Source organism: Mobula birostris, chromosome 2, assembly GCF_030028105.1.
Source record: "Mobula birostris isolate sMobBir1 chromosome 2, sMobBir1.hap1, whole genome shotgun sequence".
In the NCBI taxonomy this organism is placed as follows: Eukaryota; Metazoa; Chordata; class Chondrichthyes; order Myliobatiformes; family Myliobatidae; genus Mobula; species Mobula birostris.
In genome coordinates this window covers 101457934-101479773 of record NC_092371.1, presented here as the reverse complement: position 1 = coordinate 101479773, position 21840 = coordinate 101457934, and the positions used below count along the sequence as shown (strand labels likewise).

At 42.8% G+C, this 21840-nt stretch overlaps 1 protein-coding gene across 1 annotated transcript in view; it reads right to left on the bottom strand.

The window, feature by feature from the left end:
• The window catches only part of me1 (malic enzyme 1, NADP(+)-dependent, cytosolic), a 495261-nt gene that overhangs the window by 183029 nt on the left and 290392 nt on the right, over positions 1-21840 (bottom strand). Inside the window, exon 7 of the mRNA XM_072245832.1 lies at positions 7186-7295. Within this exon, the coding sequence (XP_072101933.1) occupies positions 7186-7295 (110 nt within the window). The remainder of the gene's footprint in view (positions 1-7185; positions 7296-21840) is intronic.

The window sequence follows — 21840 nt, the reverse complement described above, 5'->3', positions numbered from 1 at the left end:
GTCAACCCAGGTGGAGAAACAATAGTTCACTTATTACAGCAGTGAAACCGATAAGCTCTATATCTCCCTGACAACAGAGGGATTTGGGAATACAGATCCATAATTCATTGAAGGTGGCCTCACAGGTAGGTAGGGTCTTAAAAGAAATCTTTTGTCACATTGGCCTTCATAAATCAAAGTCCTGAGTACAGGAGTTGGGATGTTCTGTTGAATTTGTATAAGACATTGGTGAGGCCTAGTTTGGGGTGTTTTGTCCATTATGGGTCACCTACCTCCAGGAAAGATGTCAATAAGATTGCAAGAGTGCAGAGAACATTTACAAAGACGTTGCCAGGACTTGAAGATTTGAGTTACATGGAAAAGTTGAACAGGTTAGGATTTTATTCCCTGGAACATAGAAGAATGAGGGAGATTTGATAGAGGTCTACAAAATTATCAGGGGTATAGTTAGGTAAATGCAAGCAGGTTTTTTCCACTGAGGTTGAGAGGTGAAGGTTAAGTATTTCAGGAGAACATGATGGGGAACTTTTCCACTCAGAGGGAGGTGGGAGTATGTGGAACAAGCTGCCAAAGGAAGAGGTAGATGTAGGTTTCATTTCAATACTTAAGAGAAACTTAGATAGGTACATGGATGAGAGGGATAAGGAGGGCTATGGTCCGGGTGCCGGTCAATAGCACTTGGCAGATTGTGACCAGCCGAAGGGCCTGTTTTTGTACTGTAGTGTTTTAAAGCTCTAAGATATATTTTGGGTTTTATGTTCTATGTTCACCTTCTGAGTGTAAGAACAGTGAAATCAATGCATACTTAAACTGGCATACATCATTTTGCTCCCAGAATCTATACTGCAGTTCTTCAGGCAGTAATAGTTAATACAGTGGATTCTGGTTTATTTACACCTTTCGAGGCTAGTACATTTTTGGCCCAATTAAGCAGCTGCCCCAATTAGTCAATTTTTCATGGAAATAGCTGAAAGGGTATAAAAAGGCAAACTGAGTTAAAAAAAAATACAAAGTTAGTGAAATACAGAACAAACTAGAACACTACCAATATTACTTACAGTACTATAAAACTGTATTAGTTCCTAATCATTATCGACAGAGAAATGTATCCAGTGTATGCTGCCATGTTCTTTTGATTGACAGTAAATGAACAAAATCAGTGCAGACTTCTAATATGGATAATGGACTACTTTTGACGATTGTATCCTCCAAATCACCATTTTCATTGTAACATTCAAGATAATTGTTGATACCTTCAAATTCTTTGTAGTTCCTAACTTGTTGAAATAGTGAAATCATTTCATTTGCACTCCCAGACGTTTCTGGCATCTTTAAGTCTGAATGCTTGGAACTGCAGTGAGCAAAACAGTTCTGAATTGTCTTACTGATTATTTCTCACCAATTATCAGTGACAAAAATCACTGTTTTTGAAAACAAACACAAGTAACTGATGCTATTTAAAAACCTTGTGCTTGAGGCACAGTGTAGTGTCTAATGGCCAAGCAAATGCATACAACTGACACTAGTTAGAAACTGTTCAGCAACAGTCCACTGTCCCAATTAAGCAGCACAATGTCCAAAATAAATGAAGAGAATCTCAGCTATTTTCACAGATAGTTTTTGTTCCTTAAGAGTTGCCCCAAATAAATGGCTGTCCCAATTAACCGATGGCCCAATTAACCAGAATCCAATCTATATCATTCAGTTCACGGAGTCTATACTGCCATTACTCAAACACTAGTGGTTAATAGTTAAAAGGCTAAGTTTTGCACTGAAAGAGTTACACTACTTTGAAAGAAGCAGTTTTAATAATAGTCACAGATGAGTTTCACTTGAAGGCCGTCCAATCACTTGTTATTCTCATTGTATTTTATGATGAGTTTTCATTCACACCACACCAGAAACAATTCATGATTAAATGTTAGGATGAAAGAAAGCACATTCCTTGAGATAAAAATAACAAAAAGGTGCAAAAAGTATTCATCAGCAGAAGAATAAAATTGCATTTGGACAGTTTCAAGTGTTGACATGTTAATGTCAGAAGAAATAATCGAAAAGCTGCCAAAACAAAAATCCGACAGCAACTTCCCTGAACAACTTGATGTTTTGCCAAGTAATATTATATATTTCAAAAAAATTAAAACAAACTTTAAATTTTAAGCTGGCTAAACAAACAATAGATCTTAAAGCAATGAAGAAAACCTGTTGTGACAGGCACACTCTGATCGTGACATGAGGAACTGTAAATGGGGGAACTGAAAATTGCTTAAATCAGGCACACGGTATTGATGGACTGTCTCTTTCAAGTTCTTGCAGGGCCTCAGATAAACCTCTCTGGTATAAAGCTATCAGTTCTCATGGAGCAGCACTGAACTGACTAGAATAATCATACCCTAGACCAATAATGAGGGGGAATTTCTTTAGCCAGAGGAAAGTGACTCTTCAGAATTCATTACCACAGACAGCTGTGGAGACCAAGACATTGTATAGTTATAGTGATTCCTGGAGTGGACCATTCAGGGCCCCAAACAGTTTTTCCGGGTGAGGCAACACTTCACTTGTGAGTCTGTTGGGGTCATCTATCGCATCCGGTGCTCCCGGTGCGGCCTCCCCTACATCGGTGAAACCCGACGCAGATTGGGGGACCGCTTCGTCGAGCACCTCTGCTCCATCCGCCACAACAGACAGGATCTCCTGGTTGCCAACCACCTCAACTCTGCTTCACATTCCCATTCGGAAATGTCCATACATGGCCTCCTCTACTGTCATGATGAGGCCAAACACAGATTGGAGGAGCGACACCTCATATACCGTCTGGGTAGTCTCCAGCTCCTTGGTATGAACATAGAATTCTTCAACTTCTGATAATTCCCTCCCCCTCCCTTCCCCCATCCCAGTTTCACTCTGCCCCCTCCCCCAGCTGCCTATCACCTCCCTCATAGTTCCGCCTCCTTCTACTACCCATTGTGCTTTCCCCTATTCCTTCTTCACCTTTCCCTCCTATCGCCTCCCTCACCCCTTGATCTTTCCCCTTACTGGTTTTTCACCTGGAACCTACCAGCCTTCTCCTTCCCACCCTCTCCCCACCTTCTTTATAGGGCCTCTGCCCCTTTCCTCTACAGTCCTGACGAAAGGTTCCGGCCCGAAAAGTTGACTGATTGTTTCCACGGATGCTGCCCGACCTGCTGAGTTCTTCCAGTGTGTTGTGAGTATAGTTATAGTGAGGTTGATAGGTTCTTGATTAGCCAGGGTGTCAAAGGTTACAGGGAGAAGGTAGGAGAATGGGGATGAGAGGGATAATAAATCAGTTATGATGGAATAACAGTGCTGAATGGTCTCATTCTGCTCCTATGGCTTATGGTCTTAATTTTCAATTACTTAACCTGCAATTTCTTAGATAACTAATATTCTGATCCCGGGTTTAAGATGGAACTACCAAACACATGGGACAGCTCACAGTTAGTTCAAAAGGCAAGAAATTCAACTAAAAACATGACTAATCACACCTTTTTCTGAAGTAAATTGTGGTAAACTATCACTGCAAATAATGAAGGGGCAAGTGAAGGGATGAACTGTGCTGGTACATTGCAGAATCGATGCAGATGGAGTGAGCCATGCAGAGGGGAGTCGAGGCAGAAGAGTTCCGATGACTGTACAACTGGCTCGGGTCTAAGGTTGGATCGCTCGGTGTGCTGAGCCGATTTGGAGAAATCGAGAGCGGCTTCGGGCTGGATGGCAAGATTGGGTGGCACGTTCTGGGCCCAGAGCGAGTCACTGGGCAGTGCTTTCCAGGCCCGAAGATTTTTCAGTGCAGCGGTGCCCGGGTCCAACCGCAAGGTACTACACACGGTTTGGACAATTTACACGCTGGCCCAGATAAACTGGGAAGACAGGGTGTTGGGATCAAAGGCAAGAGCAGATTTTGCTCGCTCTCTGCAATGGTCACTCCTCCCTCCATGGTGTTGAGACTATGAAGACAGCCCTGGCTGCCGTGCTCTGTGCCCACTAATATGATGGACTGATACCGAGTCTGCGGGCCTACTCCAGGATTTGATCTAAGGACTCATTTTAGTTCAGGATGTTGTTGTTCGCTTCTATTGTTTGCATGATTTGTGTTTCTTCTCCCCCTTTCTCTGTGCATCAGCTGTTGGACTTTTTTTTAAATTGGATTCTTTCGGGTTTCTTGCTTTGTGGCTGCCTATAAGCAAACAATTCTCAAGAATGTATAATTTTATACATTCTTTGATAATAGATGTACTTTGAAACTTCAAAACTTTGAAATTTAATATTCAGGCAGTTATACAAAACTGTGCAATGTTCAATATATTAATGTAGTAAATTTCTCAGGTAACTTACTCTTGCGGCGTGCCAACATATTACACTGGGTAATATTCCTAAAGATAGATATTTAAATCTATACCTTCCACTAAATCACAACAGTTTTCAAACCTCATGCTTTAAGTCAGCCCTCTCATTCTCATTTCTTTCCATTTTATACACTCTACCCCACCTCCATTGTTTTGGCTTTGTCCGTGGGATGGTCAATTGTATTTGTTCTTGGAAGGGTTGACTTCCTGGCCAGAAAATTTCTGAATTAAATTCTAGTATTGGCATCTGCATTGCCTTGGTTGTTGTGCCGACCAGGCCCTCGTGCCGCAATGTCACCCGCTATAGCCGCCCAGGAGAGGATATGCCAGAGGCAATGCGAGAGAAAACAGAGGCCTATGAGAATACACTGGAATCCATGCTGGTTTGAGGGCTGACCCTTCCCGTTGGTGCTGCCCTCCGGTGTTCGCTCGGTGAAAGAAATTCCTGTTGGTGCTGCCCTCCAGTGTTTGCTCAGTGAATGACATGCTGGATTGCATTCGCTGCAGCTGCGTGAGTGCATGTTGAGGAACTGCTGCATGCTTGTTCTTGCAGAAAGGTAGATCCAGGACAACATCCCATGTACCATCAATCTACAGACCATGACACAGGATCTTGGGGCCTTATTATTTGTTTTGTGACTGTATGATTTTCTGCTATCTTAACTAAGTGCTGTGTGTGACTGTTGGGACTACGTTTTGCACCTTGGCCCCAGTTGTTCCATTTGGATGTACACCTGCGTATGGTTGAATGATAATTCAACTTGAACTACATTAAAATGCACCATTAAACTTTTAATTCCCCAGTGTGCATGAAAATCATTACCTGACTTGCTGAGTTCCTCCCGCATTTCGTGTCTGTTATTCAAGGTTTCCTGCATGTGCAGATTCTCTTGTGCAACAATATTTGGAGGCTGTCCTAATAAAATCCCAATTTCAATATCCAAATAAGGCAATGTCGGTACATCAGAAAAAAACTGATACATTCTTCTGAAGGCACCCAGTTCCAAGAAAACCAAAAACTGTCAACACTCTACTCACACTATCTTTGTTTTGCCGTGATCCAGAGGAAATTTTGCTTACCACAATTAATTATCCTCATAAAGGAGGTTACACTTTTCGATGTCGAACTTAATCATGATCAGCCAAACGTTAGAGCATTTTCCAAAATATATGCTCACCACATTATTGAAGTATTTCAAGTTCACGTTTACTTGTTGTTTGACTGCACACAGGTATACGGCTAAACGAAACATCACTCCTCTGGGGCCATGGCGTAAAACGCAGTACATACAGTATCACACAGCACATATAGTTATGATAGCACATACAGTCACAAAATAGTATTAGCACAGGTAATATAAACAATATAAGCACAAATAATATTAACTTAATAGCAAATTAATAATTAATGTATATGACCGTGGAACTTTTCTATATACTAAGGGTGTTCAAAAAACTGATAGTAAGTGGCACCCAATAATGGGAAAATGAATATAGACAGCAATGATCTATTAAAGAGCCCAAATGAGATGGAAAGATCAGAGGCACAAGAGCTTCTGCAGATGCTGGAAATCCAGATTAACACACACAAAATGCTGGAGGAGCTCAGCAGGTCAAGCAGCATCTGTGGAGATGAATCAACAGCCGGCGTTTTGGGTTGAGCCCCTTCATCAGGACTAGAATGGAAGGGGGAAGAAACCTGAATAGAAGGTGGGGGAGGGGGAGGAATATAGACTACAAGATGATAGGTGAAGCCAGGTGAGGGGAAAGATGAAATGAGAAGCTTTTACCCCTTCACTTCTGCTCACCTGCCTATCACCTCCCTCTAGTGCTCCTCCTCCTTCCCTTTCTTCCGTGGTCCACTACCTACTCCTACGATATTCCTTCTTCTTCAGTCCTTTACCATTTCTACTCATCACCTCTTAGCTTCTCACTTCACCCCCTCCACCACTGATCTCCCTCCTGGCGTTTATCCTTGCAAGCGAAACAAGTGCCACACCTCCCCATATACCTGCTCCTTCACTACCATTCAAGGCCACAAACAGTCCTTCCAGGTGAGGCAACACTTCACCTGTGAGTCTGTTGAGAACATCTACTGCATCCTGTGCTCCCAGTGTGGCCTCCTGTATATCGGTGAGACCCAAAGTAGATCAGGAGACCGCCTCACCATTCACCTATGCTCCATCAACCAAAAAAAGCAGGATCTCTTGGTAGCCATCCATTTCAATTTTATTTCCCATTCCCATTCCAATATGTTGGTCCAAGGCCTCTACAGCTGTGATGAGGCTCACTCAGGTTTGAGGAACAATACTTCATATTCCATCCGAGTCATCTCCAACCTGATGGCATGAACATCGACTTCTTGAACTTCTGGTAACTACCCCTCCCCCTCCCTGTTTTCCTCTCCCTCCTATCTCCGTACCTGCCCATTACCTCCCTCTGGTGCTCCTCCCTCTTTCCTTTCTTCCAAGGTCTTTTACCCACTCCTGTCAGATTACCCCTCCTCCAGCCCGTTATCTCTCGGTTTCATCTATCACCTGCCAACTTGTGCTTCTTCCTATCTTCCACCCCACTTCTTGCTCTGACTTCTCATCTTTCTTCCCAGTCATTATGCAGAGTCTCTGCCTGAAACTCTGACTGTTTACACTTTCCCATAGGTGCTGCCTGACCTGCTGAGTTCTTCCAGCACTTCGTGTGTGTTAAAAGATCAGTGATCTGGATAGGTTCTAGTAAAAATCCATGGATCACTCTGTGGGTAATCTATATTTGATTCACCATGTTTTCAAGCTCACACATCATTATGGAAATAAAAACATACCCTGGATATCGTCGTTGAAAGTGCAGTATTTGTTACGGTACTTGTCCAATAGATGAAATGCATTGGCGTTACCAAAATCCTCAAACTGAATGAGGCAGTTTTGACCATATCTAAAAAGCAAAAAAGAAGTGTTGATTGCATGAATAAATGTTTTTCTCTGGTAATTTAATTGAACAATCACAAAATGGTTATAGCACTGAAGGCTGCCATATGACCCAGCTTTTCTGTAAGAGCTCGCTACTAAAGCAACTCATGAGTTTTATTCTCTGGCCTACTCTACATAACTTTGCAATGTTTTTCTCACCAGTTTTGCCCATTTCCCTCCTTTAGGCCACAATGGAACTGTCTTCCATTCCCCACTCTGTCCTCTTACCTCCTTTCTTCCCCTACCTATCGCCACCACTGGTGCTCCTCTTCATTCCCTTGGTCCTCTCTCCTCTCCTATCAAATTCCTTCTTCTCCAGCCCTTTGCTTTTTCCACCTATCATCTCCCAGCTTCTCACGTCATCCGCCCACCCACATTGCTTCATCTATCACCTTCTAGCATGTCCTCCTTCCCCTCCCCCCACCTTCTTATTCTGTCATCTTCCCCATTCCTTGCCAGTCCTTGTGAAGAGTATCGGCCTGAAATATTCACTGTTGCTTCATTTCGATAGATGCTGCCTGATTTGACGAGTTCCTCTGGCATTTTGTGTGCATCACAAAGGAACCTGCCTTCACCCCATCTGTACTTATTGTACAGTATTTCAGATTCCACCATTTGCCACACAAAAAAAATCTCATGTCTCTATTAATTCTCTTCTCTTTTATTTTAAACTGTGACCTCTAGTACCGAACCACTTCACCACTGAGAAGATTCTCCACTAAATAGTTCAAAATTCTCAACTTTTCCTGAACTTCTCCCAGACACCCTCACCCCCACCCCCCGACCCCAGCCTTCACTTGGTGATAAACAACCCCTGTCTATCCAGACTATCTTTGTAACCATTGTGCTTTAGCCAGGAATGATTCTCATAAATCTCTTCTGAACTTCCCCAAAGCCTTCGCATCATTCTGATAAGAAAGGTCATTGGATTTAAACACAATACTCCACTTCAGCACAATAATGCACCATAAGACATAAGAGCGGAATTGGACCATCATTGGTCCATTCAGACCATCAAATCTGCTCCATCATGGCTGACTTATTATCCTTCTCAACCCCCATTCTCCTGCCTTTTTCTCTTAATCTTTGACAACCTTACTAATCAAGGACCTATAAACCTTTGCTCTAAATATACCCAGTGACTTGGCCTTCACAACCATCTGTGGCATGAATTCTACAGATTGACCACATTCTGGCTAAAGAAGTTACTCCTCATCTCTGTTCTAAGGGTATGTTGAGGGTGTGCCCTCTGGTCCTAGACTCCTTGACCACTGAAAACATCGTCATCCACCCTATATTCGAGGTATTTTCAATATTCAATAGTTTTCAATGAGATCCCTTCTCATTTTTCTAAATGCCAAAGAGTATAGGACCAGAGCCAATTAACACACCTCATAGATTAAAATTTTCATTTCTGGGATCATTCTCATGAACCTCCTCTGGAGCCTCTCCAAAGGCAGCACATCCTTTCCTAGATAAGGAGCCCAAAACTGCTCACAATATTCCAAGTGCAGCCTGACCAATGCCTTATAAAGCCTCAGCATCTCATCCTTACTTCTATATTCTCGTCCTCTTGAAATGAATGCCAACATTGCACTTCCCTTCCTTACCACTGACTTAACCTTTAATCTTTAAGGAATCCTGTACAAGGACTGTACAATTTCTCTGTTCGTCATCAAAACTGTTCTGAGTTCTGCACTATTATTAGCGTTGTGTCATTGGTTCTTTGTACTGATCTGACAAGCTTTACACTCAAAGTACAAAGTAAATTTATCATCAAGGTACTTGTCCGGTTCTTTGAGTTTGTCATAGCGGGGGAGGTAGTGGGGAATATGCTCCCATTCCCACGTCCTCAAAGGGCCTCTGACAATCAAGTCCAGCTCTTGGTCTTCAGCATGGTTGGCAGCTCAACTAGGAGAAAGAAGACTCTGACCTCAAACCTCTGTTCCCTTGCAAATCTACCCACTCATGGGGAAGACTTTGGAAGTAAATCCAGAGGAAAAATCAGGAGCTGGAGTCCCTACGTTGAGTTTAACACTGACTGGCAACTCCTGTGATGCCACTGGTGCCAACCTCTATAGGTCTCTGCCGTTCCCTTCAATTCATCAGTTGTGTGGAGAGGGGGAGCTTGCTACATGGGCAACAGCTTGCTCCCCATATTGTACTGTCCTGTCTTGTGCACTTGGCTTGCATATCACATCGACAGTTTTATCCTTGGTTGACCCTGACTAACAGAGGGCCTCAATCATATATATGATCATACTCTACCCTCAGGTTCATTTTCTTGCAGGCATTCACAGTAAATATAAAGAAACAGTGCAGAATCAATAAAAACCAATATGCAAAAGACAACAATCTGTGCAAATACAAAAAAAATCTAAACAACAATAATAAATAAATAAGCAACAAATATCAAGAACATGAGATGAAGAGTCCGTGAAAGTGTGTCCATAGGTTGTGCGAACAGTGCAGTGAAGGGAGCGAGTGAAGCTGAGTGAAGTTAACACCTCTGGTTTAAGAGCCTGATAGTTGAGGGATAATAACTGTTCCTCAATCTGGTTTTTTGGGTCTTGAGGTTTCTGTACCTCCTTCCTGATGGCAGCAGTGGTGTGGAGAGGGGGAGTTTATTACATGGGCAACAGCTTGCTCTCCATATTTTACTGTCCTGGCTTGCGCATCACATAGACAGTTTTATCTTTGGTTGCCTCTGACCAATGGAGGGCCTCAATCATATATATCACCACATTCTACCCCAAGATTAATTTTCTTGCAGGCATGAAAGGGGATGGTGGGGGTCCTTGATGATGGATGCAGCTTTCTTGCAACAGCGCTCCATGTAGAGGTGCTCAATGGTGGGGAGGGCTTTATCCGTGATGGGCTGGGCCATATCCACTACTTTCTGTAGGCTTTTCTATTCAAGAGCATTGGTGTTTCCATGGATGCAACTAGCCTATAGTTTGCCCACCGCACATCTATACAAGTTTTAGATGACTTGCCAGATTTTCACAAACCTGCCATCTGGCCAGTGTTTCCTCAGATCTCTGCTTTTGTGTCAGAAGGACACCTAATTCAAAAGGTGTATGTGTTAGTAGTTTAATTAGTCACGTGGGTATAACTGGGCCATGGGCTGGTTGGGCAAGGAGGGCTTGCTACTGTGCTGTATCCCTAAATAAAATAAATTAATTAAATTAATCTGAATCCGTGTCGGCCTAGATTAATCAGCTCAAATCCCAGAGTTGCATTTCAACCTACAATTTACCAAGTCAAATATGGAATGCTAACAACTAAACCAAGATGTCAATAAAGCAGGTTCCTAAGTCCAGCTATCGGGTTAAAATAAGCGGAAGGCACAGGGTCAGTTTATATTTGTTAAAACCATTAAATTATATTTAACATTATGCCTGTCGTATTCTGCAAGTCTGTCCAAGTCAGGCAACGTCTACGCAGGAGAACAAATAGTTGACATTTCAGGCTGAGACCCTTCATCAGGACTGGAAAGCAAGAGAGAGAATTAAAAGGTGGAGGAAGGGGAAGGAGTACAAGTTATAAGGTGAGAGGTGAAGACGGGTGAGGGGGATAGGGGGATGGTGGGTGGGTGGGGGAAGGGATGTAAAGTGAGACTCATGGAGGAGATAAGTGGTAAAAGTCTACTACCTTCCTCTGGTGCCCCTCCTTCATCCCTTTCTCCCATCATCCACTCCCCTTTCCTATCACATTCCATCTTTTTCAGTCCTTATCACACCTCACTATCTGGTGCCTGACGAGGGTCACCAGTTGATAAAAAAAAGGGGTTTATTTAGCACTAGGGAGAAAAAGTGCAAAAGCTGCCATAAGGTGGTGAAGAAAAATATTTACATGTAGACAAATGAAAAATAACATGCATGTCCAAAAATTTACAAGTATACGGAGGCTTTCTCCACAGCCCACTTCATCTTCAACTTTTCAATATAAATAAACAAACCATTATTTACCAGCTGTCTACTCCCAACCTCTCTAGCAAAGCCAGACTGAGTATCTGAATCTGCTTAAGTCTGGCCTAAAAGGACCAGGAAATTCTGCTATTGGTCTTGGGTGGGGGGATGTGGGGGGGGGGCAATAATCATGTGATCAGACCATAATAATTATTGCAGACGCAGAAGTGGAACATTTTAAACAGGGATTCTAATATCCTATAATTTTATTCCACAACAATTGAATTAGTCAAACTCATAGATCAGTATCCACATGCTCAGATGAATATAAAAGAATAATGCCTCCGCACCAGTGGGGATGTCTGTGTAGGGTGTAGTGTGCCTGCTCCCCCTAACCCAGGCATTACTTTAGGACACCACAAACTGTCCCTTGGGTCTTTTGGGGCCATGACTCGAAGGAACAGGAATTGAACCAGGGCAGCCATCTTCATCAGACCAGTCTCCACAGCCGTTCCCCCATCACATTTCCACCACATTTTCCATTCTGCATCTGAACTGAAAATACTTCATACAAGAAGGGGCTTTAGTGGGATATCTACTGTTGGCTAGAAAGAACAACAGTCTACAAATTAGTGAATTCAAACAAATCGAGGACAGTGGAAGCACACAGACTAATTGTCTTTGTTTTTGCCGCGTGCTTGGTGATGGAGGCTGCCATTTTGTGAAGACACTCTATTCTCCATTTTGTGAGCTTGACATGCTGGGGTTGATCAATGTTTTAAAGAAGACACAATGATGCATCAGGTAATCTGCTGGACTGGAGATCATTTCCAAATAAGAAGTTATTTGTGAGGTGTTCTTTGGTTGGATATAACATGCAGGATTGTGAACGTTGGGGTTGGTGTCTGCCTGGAGTGATTCCAGCTGTTTGCTGATTGACAACAAAACGCCTTAAATTATCAACTGCCACTTGACGGGAAGAGGGCAATAAATGGATAGCAACACACACAAAATGCTGGAGGAATTCAGCAGGTCAGGCAGCATCGATGGACGTTTCAGGCCTAGGGATGCTGGCTTGGAGCAGAGCCAATAACAAGGTGTCACAGGTCAGACACATGACCTGTAGCCAATGACACTTGAATGCAATATTTGAATTGATATAAAAGTGGATGCTCCGTGTGTGCTGGCAGCAGTAACTTCGAAGAACAACCATCACAGATACAAGCGTGATCAACCCCACGTGGCGAGTGAATCGGGACCACGAGGTTATCCTGGACAGCGTAGAGTCCTTTGCCCGGGTAATACCTTTGCTATTCAGGAGAGTCAGGGATACTTAGCGGGTGTGCACACAAGGTATTTAGTGTATGAATTCATCTACTTGTCAGTAAATACAGATCTCTCTGTGCCTCACTAATCATTGTTGTAAGGGGTATTTTTTTCCCCAACACTACAATTTGTTTCCTCTGAGTAGTCTCCACAGGCATCCGCCTCATTGCACTTGCCAATGCATTTTCAGTTCGAGAGGTAATGTGTGTGACGGGTGCCGTTCTGCTGTCTACAAACAGATGTAACGGTATGAGTGAAAATAAATGAAACTGCTTGGATTGCTTGTGTCTAGAATTCTTATTTTTATGAGTTATAAATCAGTAGAGCATGTTAACTGAAGGGATGGTTTTGATTAGCCAAGCTAGCAATTGTTTTACTGTTGGGGTGTATAAACGCTGAACTCCCAAGAACTGCAGAAGGAGAGGACAAAGTGTGTGAACTACTGAGGGGAAGTAGAACAGGGACAGAATGAGGAGGAGTGACTAACTCCAGGGCAAGGTTAACAGGAGAATTAGCATTGCCAACCTGTTCTGTCACAGTCCTTTACCTTCTTCCCAGATACTTACTTCATTCCCCACTGCCACCCACTAAACTTTCCCCTCACCTGGTCTCACATATCACCTGCCATCTTGTACTTCTCCCCCTCCTCCCTTCTTATTCTGACTTTTGCACCTTTCCTTTCCAGTCCAGGTGCTGGACCTCGGCCCAAAACATTGATTGTTTATTCCTCTCCCTAGATGCTGCCTGACCTGCCAAGTTTCTCTAGCACTTTGTGTGTGTTGCATGTGAGTTCCAGCTTCTGCAGCATCTCCAGTGTTTGTGTCTGTCCAAATCCCCTACAGTAAGTAGATTACTCTTGAAGTCTGTCCACTTCTACATTGCCATAAGCAGTAAAGTAGTTATACACAGCAAACTTTCTGCTGAATGCGTTCGAGAGAAAAACAGCAACGTCGGTGGCCTAGATGCAAAAAAACTGAGGCAGATTTCAAAACAGAAGCATGAGACAAAATATAAAATTAATGGACCAAGTCATAAAAGGCCTTTAGTTTTTGGAAACCCAATACTTTATTTCCATAGTTCTGACCATCAGAAATGAGTACTGGGAAATGCCTTTTCATGTCATCCTCCAGCAATAAGAATACAAAAGCCAAGAACAGCACATCAGTCTCTTGCTCATTCAATTGGCATTGGCCAAGTTTTTTTTTTCCTCAGGGGCTACATTTCATTCTTATTCTACAAGAAAACTGAAAGCATGTATAATCAGTGCTTATACCCTTGGTTGGTGATGTGAAATGTTAAACACCTAGCACCTGCCAAGACAATGAACTATTGTGAAGATAAACAAGGAAGAATTCACTCTGTTGGCATGAGCCCAGACCAAGCCAGACTGCATGAAGTGCTTTCTGCTCACTCTCCTGAAGAACAGTTCGTGAAAGGCAAAAGACACAAAATGCTGGAGGAACTCTGTAGGTCAAGCAGCATCCATGGAAATGAATAAAGAGTCAACATTTCCGGCTGAGGCCCTGGATCAGAACTGGAAAGAAAGGGGGAAGATGACAGAATAAAAAAGTTGGTGGGGGTGAAGGAGGACAAAATAGAAGGTGATAGGTGAAGCCATCTCGAAGTAAGAAGCTGGGAGGTGACAGGTGGGAAAGGTAAAGGGCTGGAGAAGAAGGAATCTGATAGGAGAGGAGAGTGGACCATGGGAGAAAGGGGAGGAGGAGGGACACCAAGGGGAGGTGATAGGTAGGTGAGAAGAAGAGGCCAGAATGGGTAACTGAAGAAGAGGGAAGTGTGAGGGAAAATATTACCGGGTGGTAGAGAAATCAATATTCATGCCGTGAGTTTGGAGGCAACCTGGACAGAATATGAGGTATTGCTCCTCCAAGTTGACAGTGGCCACATCATGGCAGAAGAGGAAGCCATGGACCAACATGTCAGAATGGATATTATGAAAAGTGGCTTTGGCTACAGTCTAAGAACAGGAGACAGATTGAGAGCTGCCCCTTTGGGATCTGGACTCAGGTTCCAGTCTCATTAATTAATTGTGAATCTTCACCAACTGGTTCAGGTTAAAAGAGAGGAGGTAACCTTAACCCACTTTCAAACAACTACAAGCAGCCACAAGAAACAGTAAACGGACATACAGGGTTGAAGTCTCAGCTACATTGATCATGGGCGCAACCCTCCCCTCCTTTGAGGATGTTGTTAGAGAGGCAGTGCCCTCACCATCTGAGATATGCCCTCTCCTCATTGCTACATCAGGAAGGAGGTACAGGAGCCTGAAGACCCACACTCAATGATGCAGAAACAGCCTCTTCAGCTCCACCATCAGGTTTCCGAATCATCCATGAATAAGACCCCGTTATCTCTTGTTTGCATTTTGTTTCGTAACTTACAGTAAAGTTTATGTCTTTGCAAAACAATATTTCATACAACATAGACTATTACAGCAGAGTACAAACCTTTCGGCCCACAATGTTGTACAATCGTTTAACCTACTCCAAAATCAACCTAACCCTTCCCTCCCACATAGCATAGGCCTCCATTTTTCAAAGGTTCAAAAGGTCAATTTTATTATTAAAGTATACAACTCTGAAATTCTTCACAAACAAGAGAAAATCTGCAGATGTTGGAAATCCAAGCAGCACACACAAAATGCTGGAGGAACTCAGCAGGACCGGAGGCATCTATGGGAAAGAGTACAGTCAACGCTTCCGTCTGAAACCCTTCGGCAGGACTGGAGAAAAAAGCTGAGGACTAGGTTTGAAAGGTGGGGGGAGGGGAGAGAGAAGCGGCAGGCGACAGGTGAAACTTGGACGGGGAGGTATGAAGCAAAAAGCTAGGAAGTTGATTGGTGAAAGAGACAGAAGGTCATGGAAGAAAGAAGAAAGGGGGGGGGAGAGGGAGGAGCACCAGAGGGAGGGAGATAACTTGAGAGAGGGAAAAGGGGATGGGAAATGGTGAAGCAGGGAGTGGAGGCATTACTAGAAGTTTGAGAAATCAATGTTCATGCCATCAGATTGGAAGCTACCCAAACGCAGTATAAGGTGTTGTTCCTCCAACCTAAGTGTGGCCTTATCCCGACAGTGGAGGATCATCCCTCGTCCTCCAAGTTTCACCTAACGCCTGGCGTTTCTCTCTCCCCTCCCTCCACCTTTCAAACCTACTCCTCAGCTTTTTTCCTCCAGTCCTGCTGAAGGGTTTTGGCTCGAAATGTCGACTGTACTTTTTTCCATAGATGCTGCCTGGCCTGCTGAGTTCCTCCAGCATTTTGTGTGTGTTTCTCTGAAATTCTTCAATTCTCTGGGTAGCCATGAAACCAAGAAAGAAAAGAAAGGCAGCACGATCATCAACCCCCAAATCCCCCCACCCTGCAAAAAAAAATGAACAAAACTGGAACAAGCACATCAACCCCAAAATCCCTCCTCCTGCACAAAAACCGAGCAAAACAGATCGGGTACATCGACCGCAAAATCCCTTCTCCCTACAAAAAAAATTGCACAAAACTGATCAGGCACATCAACCCCAAAATCCCTCTCTCAGCACAAGAAAACTCCCGAGAAGATTGTTTTTTTTCTTTCAAAGTTCAAAAAAGATGAAAAAGTTCACAATAAATTTACTATCAAAGTATATACACATCACCATATACTATCCTGAAATTCATTTTCTTGCAGGCATTCACAGTAAATACAATGGAACAGGGTAGAATCAATGAAAAATCCACACACAAGACAGGCAAACAATCGGAATGCCAAAAAAAAACAACTGTGCAAATACAAAAAGAAAACAAAAACGAATGAGTAATAATATGTAAACATTAAATATCAAGGAAATCAGATGAAGAATCTTTGAAAGTGAGTCCATAGGTTGTGGGAACAGTTTGGTATTGGGGTGAGTGAAGTTTGATGGTCCAAGAGCCTGCCGGTTGAGAGGTAATAACTGTGCTGGACCTGATGGTGTGGGTCCTGAGTCCATGTACCTATCAAAGACCCTCTTAAGTGTCTCTAATGTATCTCTCTCTCCCAGCACCCCGGCAGTGTGTTCTCTCAGTGGGATTTGTCTCAAGTTGTCGCACAGTAGGACCAGGGGAGCTGGCTGGACTTGCACTATGTCAGATTCAGATTCAGTTTCAATTTCTTATCACACGTCCATCAAAACACACAGTGAAATGAGTCATTTGCTTCCATTCAAATCAGTGAGGTTTGCCCACTAATGTCGCCACACTTCTCAGGAACTGCTGAAGAAGCAGAAGACCACAAATATGCACTCAGTGGCAACTTTATCTGGCACAGGAAGTACTGAGACAGTGGCCATTGAGTGTAAGTGATTCATTTGTTTATCACATCTACATCAAAAGATTTGGTGAAATATGTAATTTGCGTTAACAACCAACACAACCTGAGGATGTGCTGGGCGCAGCCCACAAGTGTCGCCACACATCCTGATGCCAACATGGCACTCCCACAGTGTTCCGGAGAACAACACAAGCAACAATGACAACCACAACAACAACAGCAATGATAACCCAACAGTAAAACAATAGCTCATTTGCCCTTGAAAGTTGTCAGAAAGTAGTAGAAATAAATGTGTAGGTCGTTTTCTAAATGGGGAGAAAATTAAACAATCTGAGATGCAATGGGACTTGGGAGTCTTTGTGCAGGACACCCTGAAGGTTAACTCGCATGTAGAGTCGGTGCTGACGAAGGCAGATGCAACGTTAGCATTCATTTCAAGAGGTCTAGAATACAAGAGCAAGGATGTAATGCTGAGGCTTTATAAGGTACTGGAGAGGCCTTACCTTGAGTATTGTGAACAGTTTTGGGCTCCTCATCTAAGAAAAGATGTGCTGGCATTGGAGAGGGTTCAGAGGGGGTTCACAAGAATGATAAAGGGTTATCATACAAGAAACATTTGATAGCTCTGGGTCTGTACTTGCTAGAATTTAGAAGGATGAGGGGGAACTCATTGAAACCTTTCAAATGTTGAAAGGCCAAGACAGAGTAGATGGGGAAATGATGTTTCCCATGGTGGGGGAGTCTAGGATAACAGGGCACAGCCTCAGGATAGAGGGCATCCATTTAAAACAGAGATGCAGAGAAATTTCTTTAGCCAAAGGGTGGTGAACTTGTGGAATTTGTTACTACAGGCAACTGTGGAGGCCAGGTCATCGGGTGTATTTAAGACAGAGCTGGTCGGTTCTTGATTGGACATGGTATCAAAGGGTACAGGGAGAAAGCCGGGGAGTGGGGCTGAGGAGGGTAAAAAAGAATCAGCCATGATTGAATGGCAGAGCAGACTCAATGGGCCAATGGCCTAATTCTGCCCCTCTGTCTTATGGTCTCATGGAAATGTAATGCAAGTTACATGCAAATTCCCTTCACGTGTCCGCATGATCATTTAACTGGAAATTACTTCAAAGTTCAAGGTAAATTTATTATCAAAGTTTTATTACGTACAGTGGCCATTTTATTAAGTACACCTGCTCATTAATGCAATCATCTAATTAGCCAATCATGTGGCAGCAACATCATGTATTAAAGCGTACAGACATGGCCAAGAGGTTTAGTTGTTATTCAGACCAAACATCAGAATGGGAGAAGATTGGAGGTGGGGGGGGGGGGCTGACCTTTAGAACCATCTGTACAAACTGGCACTTTAGCAGTGAGAACTGAAGTCTCGAAAGTGCACAACGTCTGCGTTGTGGTGCGTGCAGGCCAAATCGAGGTGGCAGGCAGGAGAGCAAGGAACGACCTGTGGTTTGGACGATTTAAGCACCAGGCCAGATTGAAAATGTCAGGGTGTCGGGGCCAGAGGTGAAGGACTGGCCTATTAAACTCACTGCTCCATGAGGTTTGCTCGTCTCTGTGCTGAACTGAGGCTGCAGACTGCAACTAATGGGCTCCTGAATTGGCTGCAGTGATGACAGGCTTCGTGGCTGTAGACTCACTCTCCTGAACTTCAGTTCTCAATGTAATTTGCTTATTTTTATTGTTTGCATGATTGTTTTTTCCACACATTGAGTGTCTGATGGTCTTCCATTTCTTAATGGGTACTATTGGGTTTCTTTGTTTTGTGGCTGCCTGTAAGGAGACAAATCACAAGCTTGTACGTGGTATACATACTTTGATAATAACTGTAATTTCAACTTTGAGATGTGATATAAGTGACTTTGACTGTGGAATGATTGTTGGTGCCAGACAGGGTGATTTGTATGTTACCATATACTACCTTGAGATTCATTTTCTTGCAGGCCTTAAAAGGAAAATAAAGAAATGCAATAAAATGCATTAAATACTATAAATAACAAAGACTGAAAAAATGACCAATGTGCAAAAGAAGACAAATCCTGCAAATAATAAAAATGTACATAAATAACACTGAGAACGAGTTGCAGAGTCCTTGAATGTGAATCTGTACACTCAGTGGCCACTTTATTAAGTACACATGCTCATTAATGCAAATAGCTCATCAGACAATCATGCATAAAAGCATGCAGGCATAGTTAAGAGATTCAGTTGTTGTTCAGACCAAATATCAGTACGGGGAAGAAATGTGATCTGGGTGACTTTGACCATGGAATGAATGTGGGTGTTAGACGGAGTGAAATAAGTATCTCAGAAATTGCTGATTTCCTGGGAATTTCACACATAACAGTCTCTAGAATTTACAGAAAATGGTGCAAAAACAAAAAACATCCATTGAACAGTTGTTCAGTGGGTGAAAATGCTCTGTTATTGAGAGAGCACAGAGGAGAATGGTCAGACTGGTTAAAACTGACAGGAAGACGACAGTAACTCCAGTAAGCACCCATTAAAACAGTGGTGTGTAGGAGAGCATCTCTGAACACACAACACACCGAACCTTGGAGTGGACGGGCTACAGCAGCAGAAGACCATGAACATACACTCAGTGGGCAATTTATTAGGTAGAGGAGGTCCATTATAAAGTGGTTGCTGACTATAGGTTGTGGAGTGCTACACATTTTCTAGCTCAAGTCTTATCTGTGAGATTTTAGCTGACATGCGATGGAGCAGGGAGCAGTGGTAGAGGGTGGCGACTGGATAGATGTCCACACATCTTGAGCCAAATGAAAAAAATCTGTGAGATAACCCATCTAAATTTCTGTCCAATCTGCTGCGAGACTTAGCTTGCTGATGCCAATTGCTCCTCAGACTGGGACCAGATCCAATGACAGTTTGCTGAATACCCAGATGGAATTCATCAAGATTTATCCATAAATAATGCACTTCTGAGACAGTCACTGGAGGTCAAAAAAGATATTGTTATTTTTAGTCTATGCTGCCAAATATTAGACATTTATTTTTGGAACTAAATATATTTCAAACAGAGTAATAGTGACAGTTGAGAAAAAAATGGAAGATATTGGTGAAATTTCATGATCATGAACCCCCACATGCGCCAAGGAGGTGTAATGGTTAGCATGACACTTAGCGCATCCGAGTTCAGAGTACAACTCCGATATCCTCTGGAAAAACATACAATGCAGGAGTATTGTATATTTTTGTGTGTTTAATATTTCAGTAATATTTGAGTATTAATGCAAATATATTGTTTAAGTATTCTTTGTTGTTTACTCAATATATTGAGGGTTAATGTGAAGGACATAAATGGCATACGTCACAAGTATGTGCCTCATTTAAAAGTTAAGACAAATATATACCAGTTATCTCCCAGCTCCCTTGTTTTCCTCTCAATTAATTTTTATCTTTTGGAGCTACAAAAAATAACACATTGGAACCACAAAACGTCTTGCAAAACAACTTCCCCGCTTCAAGCCCCATCTCAGTTATTTTATGAGAAATTTGCGATCTCAACACTAAATATTCCACATTGTTTCTAAAAGTGCTCAGCTCAATGCCAAATTTCACATAAATGTGATCAGACTTCTCAGGAATGCTGTTAGGGGGCTTATGACAGGTACCAGTAACTTTTCGGCAGCTATGTTTATTGTATAGATTTTATGTGGAATGTTTCACTCCTGGACAATTTATCTCAGGCTCGTACTTTCCCCTTCAATTGTTTGCACTGGGGACAGTAGTATTGAAAAATAACTGAAATATTCAAAAGGGTTTCAAATTATTCCCATTAGAGGCAGATGGAAGCCAGGCAGCTACTTGAGCCTGGTCTATCATTCACTGGAGATCATGACTGATCCTGTGCTAAAAGTCGACTTTCGCTTATTTCTTTCATCTCCAAATAAAGTATGTGCTGGTTTCAGCCTTGAATAGAGCCTGACTCAGCACTGATTCCTTTCTGAAGTAGAGAATCCCAAAGATACACAATCTTCCAGTCCTGAAATTCCTCAAAAGCAGAAGATATATACAGTACTGCAAATGTGAAACAAGAACAGGATTCGCTCAAATTGCCAATTGGCTAAGCAGCACCTGTAGAGAGACAAGGTGGTATAATAGTTCAGGCCGATAACCTTGCAAAGACAAAGAAAAATTAAAAACTAGAGGGGCTTTAAGTTGCTGAAAAATGGAAATTTATCACGATTATATTACCAGGCTCCGGCAGGGTTGCTAAACTCTCCAGAAACTTTGCCACTACTTATTGCTTAACAGTAACACAGATGTCACTAAGTCACATGTGATCATGACTCATTTACATATACCACACGAGGCAGGCTCACTTTTTTAAAAAAAAAGGCAAAAGAGTATGCCTGCCCTTATCAACTAATCAGTATTTTTAAAAATTAACTTTAGAGCTGCCTTTGGTATGTCACAAAGTCTCCCCTATCCCGCTAGTTCAGTCTCTTCCTACCTACATCCATAACACTTCACATGCTCGGGATCTTTTCAATGATTTCAGGTTCCCTGGCCCCCATCATTTTATTTTTACAACGGATGTCCAGTCCCTGTAACCTCCATGCCCCACCAAGAAGGCCTTAAAGCTCTCCGTTTTTTTCTGGACACAAGACCTAACCCATTCCCCTCCACCACTCCCCTCCGGCTAGCAGAACTAGTCCTCCCTCTAAATAATTTCCCCTTTGGCTCCTCCTACTTCCTTCAAACAAAAGGTGTAGCCATATGCACTCGCCTGAGTCCTAGCTATGCCTACCTGTTTGTCGGCTATGTGGAACCGTCTATGTTCCAGGCCTACACTGGTGACCGTCCTGCACTTTTCCTACACTACATCAATGACTGCATTGGTGCTGCTTCCCGCACCCATGCTGAACTCATCGACTTCGTCCACTTCGCCTCCAACTTCCACTTTGTCCTCAGATTTATCTGGTCCATTTCTGACACC